The 6558-nt window shown below is 49.5% G+C and overlaps 1 protein-coding gene across 2 annotated transcripts in view; it reads right to left on the reverse strand.

Moving 5' to 3' along the window:
- Positions 1-1423: 1423 nt before the first annotated feature.
- Positions 1424-6558, reverse strand: part of SF3B2 (splicing factor 3b subunit 2) — a 14615-nt gene continuing 9480 nt past the window's right edge. For both annotated transcript variants that reach the window (XM_007461963.1, XM_007461962.1), the window contains exons 18-23: positions 5839-5946; positions 5386-5528; positions 5193-5294; positions 2295-2394; positions 2005-2190; positions 1424-1666 (exon numbers count right to left, since the gene is read on the reverse strand). In XM_007461963.1, coding sequence (XP_007462025.1) covers positions 1595-1666; positions 2005-2190; positions 2295-2394; positions 5193-5294; positions 5386-5528; positions 5839-5946 — 711 coding nt within the window. In that variant the 3' untranslated portion in view covers positions 1424-1594. The remainder of the gene's footprint in view (positions 1667-2004; positions 2191-2294; positions 2395-5192; positions 5295-5385; positions 5529-5838; positions 5947-6558) is intronic.

Consider the following 6558-nt stretch of genomic DNA (forward strand, 5'->3'; position numbering starts at 1 on the left):
TCCCGGGAGGGGGCGGGGAGGCCTGGCCCGCGCCCGCCCCACCCAGCGCCGAGGGGCGGGGCCGGGGCCGCGCTCGCGACCCGGGCGGGCCTGTGGGCGTGCGCGCCCCTCGCTCTTCAGGAGAGGGATCAGCGGTTCGCGCCTCGGCCGGATCCTCTCCTTAAGTTCGCGGCCCAGCGGCAGCCAGCTGACCCCCCCCCTCTTCTCTCGCGTCGTCCCTTCCACGGGGGCGCCGGCAGCCGAGCCAGCGGAAACCTCGCTTTTCCGGGGCGCGGCCCCGGACCGGAGGGGGCTACCGCGGGAGCGCGCCTCGGCCCTCTCGGGTCTGTGGACCAGAGGCCCAACCCGCTGCCCACCCAAGCCCGCTTTCCGACCGCCGCCCTGGCCCCCACCCTGCGTCTTCGGGGCTTCTTCGCCGTCACGACCAGCAAAGGGAGCTATGGAGACCCAGCGGCCGGTTGGGCGCCTGTGGGCCGGGCAGTTTCCGCCCCGCTTCTCCCCAGTGTGGGCAAGGGCTCAAAGACCTAGAGTTCAGAAGGCCTTTGGCACGGGTGAATCTGAAGTTAAGCCCTGACCCATCTGGAGCCAACCACCTATTTTCTGCCCCTAATGTCCCCCTTCCACAAAGAACCATCACAGTCCCAAGCCATCTCTACCCTCAATTTCTTCTACTTAGGATCTTTTTCTGCTTCGTCACTTACTAAATTTCTAAAATCCTATTCCTCCCGAGGCCTTACTCAACTGCCTCATCCTCCCTGGAGTCACCCACACTCCCGGCTCCAGAAACCATCTCGAAGCCTCCTGCATGCCGGCACCCCAGATGGTGGACTTGGACCAGCATCAGTGGTACAGCAGCAGTATGCGACTTCCCTCCCCAGTGCTTGGCAAATGCCTGTTGGAACCATTGGTCCAACGTAGTCTGGCCTGTCAGAAAGACCTCCCAGGACAGGGGGACTAGAACCTGGGAAAGCTGCCCCCGCCCACCAAAACCTGGAGACTGGTTGAAGAAACCACGCAGGGGCTCACATGGACTCAGGACAACCTATACAGACTTTGAGCTGTGCTCTCTCCCACGTGGGACTTGGCCTATTGGCCGCAAGGTCTATTAGGAAGGCCTGACCTGGCCTACTTCCTCAGCCCAGCCGGGGTGCTAAGCTGGCTATTTTTAGTCCCCAAGGACACACCAGTAAGGTCAAACCAGACCTGGAGGTCCTTCCCCCAGAGCCTTCCTACAAAAGCAGGCAGTGGTAAAACACACAGTCTCAGTGTGGCTTTAGCTTCATCACCAGTCTCAACGGCAACATCTGATCCAAGTGCCTGCCCCCAGCCACTGGAGCAACTTGGGGTAGTAGAAAATGGCTGTTTCCGTTCTTTTGCAGGAGGGGACTAAAACAAGACGAAGGAGGATGAGCAGTGTTACATATTCATCTCTTTCCTTGGGAAACAGCTTTATTTACAAAACAGGTCTAAAATAAGAACATGAAATAACAAGCCCCTGGGAAGAGCAGGAGAGCTGGCTCTTGGGGACCCACATGTGAAGAAGCCCAGGTGTCCAGGCAAAGGGCCGAAAGGAGGGCCAGGTGTGTGAGGGGACCTAAAATTTGAACTCCTTGTATTTCTTGCTGCCCCCACGGCTGTCCTGGGGCTGAGCTTTCCGTTTCTTTTGCTGTAGGAGAGAACAAAACAGGTTACAACAGGTTAAACAACCAGCTGATCCCCAAAACAAAGAGTGGGCAGCCTGACGGAGCCACATACGTCTGTGGAAAAAGTACTGAAACTGGAATTCTCAGACTTGGATGAGTTCCCTCCCCTCCCTGTGCCTGTTTCATCATCCTCAAAGAGGGCAGCCCACTGGAGGATTCCTAGGTTCCCAACCCCAAGGAAGCTCAGGGCAGCAGGCACTGCGTCCTCCCTCCCTCTCACCACTAGAGGACACCAGCCCACTGAGAAAGGTGGCCCTGGTCCCTGGCGCTCACGAAGCCAGGCTCCTGTGTGCACGCCCACCTTCTGCTTGGCCGCGTGCTCAGCCACCATGTCACTGAAGTCTTCTTTCTCCACTTGTGCCTGCTGCTCCCGCACGTGCTCCTCATACTTCTGGGTCATGGCCATGGGATCCAGCTCCAGCTCTTCGGGTGCCAGGGCCACTTCCACACCCTGCAGCTCAGGGGCCGGGCCCTTCCGGCTCATAACCTGGAAAAGGAATCAGAGCCTTGTCATCTCCAAAGGGAAGCTCAGAAGCCCTAGCTCCTGCCCCCCTTCCCAGCCCCCAAAAGCGGTATCCTCCAAGTGCTCACCGTGGACATGTCATAGATGTGGGTTGATCCCATCATGGCCCCCCCAACAGTGGCCGTTCTCTTCTCCGGCAACACGGTGAACAGCTGAGGCGTCTCACTTCTGCAAAGGACGAGGGGGTCAAGCCCAAAAAGGAAAGGATAAAAGGGTCTCCAGGAAGGACAGCAAAAGGAGTAAGGGCAGCATCCCCACCGAGCTCCCCAGCAAGGTTCCAAGATACCCAGGGGAAAAATTCTGCCAAGCTGCCTCTGCAAGTTGTGGAGACCCATGGGAGGAAGAAGTGCCACCTGTTTCAAGAATGCTACTCGAACTACAACAGCAAATCTACCAATACCAACCCAGACCATGACTTCATCCCCACCCCTCCCCCTGGAAGAGGTGAAAATCTATTCTCACAAAGCAGCCAGAAGGAAAAACCGAATTCACATCCTGTCACTCCTTTGCTAAAAACCTTTGAGGCTTCTGATCATTGTTTGAATAAACCCAAACTCTTTACCATGACCTATAGAGTTCATCATCTGGTCCCGTACTTAATCCCTGCTCACTACAGTCTAGCCCCAATACCCTTCTTTCTTTTTCTTCCTCAAAACTTGAGACTTCTGCTTCTGGATAAGGAGTAACAGGGACCAGATTTACCCTCCCACCTGAAACTATCAAAAAATGGGCAAAATATATGAAACAGTGGTTTTCAAGTCACTGGACACAAAGCAAGGAAGGACAGTGATTCCTGAGAGACAGGAAACAAATGAGGTGATTCCTTCAATTGTCCATCCTACTGCACTGAGAGTTTCCAGGCTACAGAATAAAGAGGGGAACTCCTGTAGAGCCCAGAGGCCTCTAGGAGTTGAAAGGGTGAAGCTGAAAGTGCAGAGAGACTAAGGCGACTAGAGATCACAGGACAGAGAACTGGAGAAGAGAAAGCAGCACAGAGACTCGAGAACTCAAGAGACTTACAGAGAATCCCCTCAAGTTCTCAGGTGAGTACTGTGTGGGAGGAGACTACCAAGGCCAGGGAAAGAACCACCCGGAAGTATTAGTGGTATCATACATGCCTGCTCTTCACACGGGACTGGGAAGAGTGCCTAGTCCCACTAGCCAGACTGAAAAACCTCCTGATTAACAGGATATTGGTTAGAGTATAGGGTCTTGTGCCTCAATAGTGAAGAGGACTGAGCACTGCTTCAGTCCTGCCTAATGAACCTGAAAAGCAAGACCTGAAAGAATCAAACTGTTTCCAAGTACCTTAACTGTAACCTTGAACAAAACTAAAGAAGATTTATAGGACTATGAAAGTATTCTGGACCTGTCAAGGTACATTTCACAAAGTCTGGCATCCAATCAAAAATTACCAGACATGCAAAGAAGCATGAAAATACAATCTTCAATGAGGAAAACAATCAATCCACTTAAATCAACCCAGAACTGGCACAGATGTTAGCATTAGCAGGCAAGTACATTAAAATGTTATTATAATTGGATTCCGTATGTTCAAAAGTCAAATAAGAGACACAGGAGATATAAAAAGACCCAAATCGCACTTCTAGAGATGAAAACTACACTGGACGGGATTAATGTCAGATTAGAAATAGTGGAAAAATATTAGCCAACTTGAAGACATAGGAATAGAAAACTTCTAAAATGAAATAAAAAGAGAAATGAGACATTTTTTAAATGAACAGAGCATCGGGGAGCTGTAGGTCAACTTCAAGAAATCTAATAGATGTATAATTGGAGTTCCCAAAGGAGAGGAGAAAGAGAAGGGAACAGAAAAAAATATTTGGAGAAATAATGGCCAGAATTTTTCCAAAATTAATAAAAAACTATAAAGGCACAGATTCCAGATGCTTAACAAACCCCAAGTAAAGAAACAAAAGATGGGACTTCCCTGGCAGTCCAGTGGTTAGGACTTGCCACTTTCACTGCTTTCACTTCTGGCTTTCACCAGGTTGGGGAACTAAGATCCTGCAAGCCATGCCGCATGGCCAGAAAAAGAAGGGAAAAAAAACCCACCAAACCATTTTAACAAAAGAAAGAAATACGAAGAAAACTACAGTAACATGCTGCACTACACTGCATGTCATAATCTGTTCAAAACAGTGATAAAAAGAAAATCTTGAAAGCAGCCAGAGAAAAATGGCACAAATGCACAGAGGAACAAAGGAAGCATGATGACAGATATCCTGTCAGAAATGATGCAAGAAAGAAGACACTGAATCAACATCTTTAAAGTAATGAAAGAAAAAAACACTGTCAATCCTGTATCTTTCAAAAAGGAAGGCTACTACATGGTTATTATTTTTGTTTAAATGGTCATTATCTTTTAGAGATTTAAATAATAAGAATTGTCTATTATCATTTCCAGTGTTCTTTTAGTTGCTCTTACAGTTCTTTCTGCCCCAGCTCTCAGCCCAAATACCTCTTCCTCCATAAGCCTTCCCAAAGGCCTCCCAACCACCCAAATCCCTCTACATCCTATTACTCAGTTTCCTTTGCTACACGTCTTATCCACATCCGAAATTATCTTGTTCTCTGATCACTGTTTACCTCGCCTGACTTTTTCACTGCAGATGTCCCAGTGCCTAGAGCAGTGCCTGGCACAGAGCTAGTGTTCAATAATTGTTTAAAAAGAAAAAGGCGGGGGGGGGGGCGGGGGAAAAAGTCAGCCCGTCCACCTAGAGGCTGAAAATCCTCCCCTCTCAGCCCTCCCTGGTTCCCTCACCCATCCATCGCCTCCTCAATCTTCTTCTTCCTCAGTTCAATGAGTTCAGGGGTCTCCATTCCAGCTGGCACTGACGAGAACCCTCCAGGAGTGATGAGGGGGGGGGGGGCGGGAGAAAAAGTCAGCCCGTCCACCTAGAGGCTGAAAATCCTCCCCTCTCAGCCCTCCCTGGTTCCCTCACCCATCCATCGCCTCCTCAATCTTCTTCTTCCTCAGTTCAATGAGTTCAGGGGTCTCCATTCCAGCTGGCACTGACGAGAACCCTCCAGGAGTGATGAGGCCACTGTGAAGAGAGGAACAAGCTCTGGAGTAAAGACAAGGCCCCCAAAGACAGACATACCACTTCAGAGAGGCAGACTCTCTGCTTCCCCCACCTGTCTGCAGGGGTAATGAAGCCCGTCTCATCTGGCTTATCTTCATCACTTTCTTCCTCTTCCTCTTCTTCTGAAGACTCTTCATCAGATGGCTCCAGCTCCCCCCAAGGGGTCCGATCAATCTCTTCTTCCTCAGTCTTGGTCTGAAAGACATCACTCATTCATTCAACAAATGTTTACTATATACCTATTATGTGTCAAGCGGTTGTAAACAGAGGGATATGAGAGTAAACAAATAGACAATAATCACTACCCACAGAGAGGTCATATGCTAGTGGGGAGCTTGCATTACATCTCAGGAAAACATATGTCCCTTTTTCAGACTTTGAAACTTCAGAACACACAGCTCTGAAACTTCAGAACACACAGCTTTCTGCTAATGAAGCTATAAACCAACAATCTCTGAACTTCATGACCTTAACTAAGACCAAGCTTGCCAGCCATGGCCCATACCTGAAATTCAGCAGCATTGGTTCCAAACACATCCCCATACAGGGGTTTCCCGGTCTCATCTACTGGGGGTTTGCCCCAGCCACCAGCATGGTACCCAAAGGAACAGCTCTGCAAGACAGGAAAAGCAAGTCAGTTCCACTCCTATGCTCCAAAAGAAACACTGAAGCCCTAAAGAAAAGTCATGCTCCAAAGTACAGAACTAACACCTGGGAACTCTGGAGATTATGATTTCAGAGAAGAATTAAATCTTATAAAGCATTACAAAGCAAAAGTAGTAAACAATAAAAATCTGGAGGTAATAGGATGGGGAGAGGGGTGCAGAAAGCATGCTAATAATTTCAGCCTTTGTGGCAGAGTCCATGCTATCTGAAACTGAGACATACACTTTAAAAAACATGACTCCAACTGCTTACTGATTTTTCCTAACTTTGGCAAGCTTTTAGAATCTATTACTCTTAAGGGACAGAAATTTTTATCTGAAGTTTAACAATTACTTCTTTTTCACTTTAATAAATCTTTCCTTAAAAAAATTTTAAAAATAAAAATAAGTTCAGGGCTTCCCTGGTGGCGCAGTGGTTGAGAGTCCGCCTGCCGATGCAGGGGACACGGGTTCGTGCCCCGGTCTGGGAAGATCCCACATGCCGCGGAGCGGCTGGGCCCGTGAGCCATGGCCGCTGAGCCTGCGCGTCCAGAGTCTGTGCTCCGCAACGGGAGAGGCCA

The sequence above is a fragment of the Lipotes vexillifer genome, unplaced genomic scaffold, assembly GCF_000442215.2.
Source record: "Lipotes vexillifer unplaced genomic scaffold, Lipotes_vexillifer_v1.1 scaffold1129, whole genome shotgun sequence".
NCBI classification, from domain to species: Eukaryota; Metazoa; Chordata; class Mammalia; order Artiodactyla; family Lipotidae; genus Lipotes; species Lipotes vexillifer.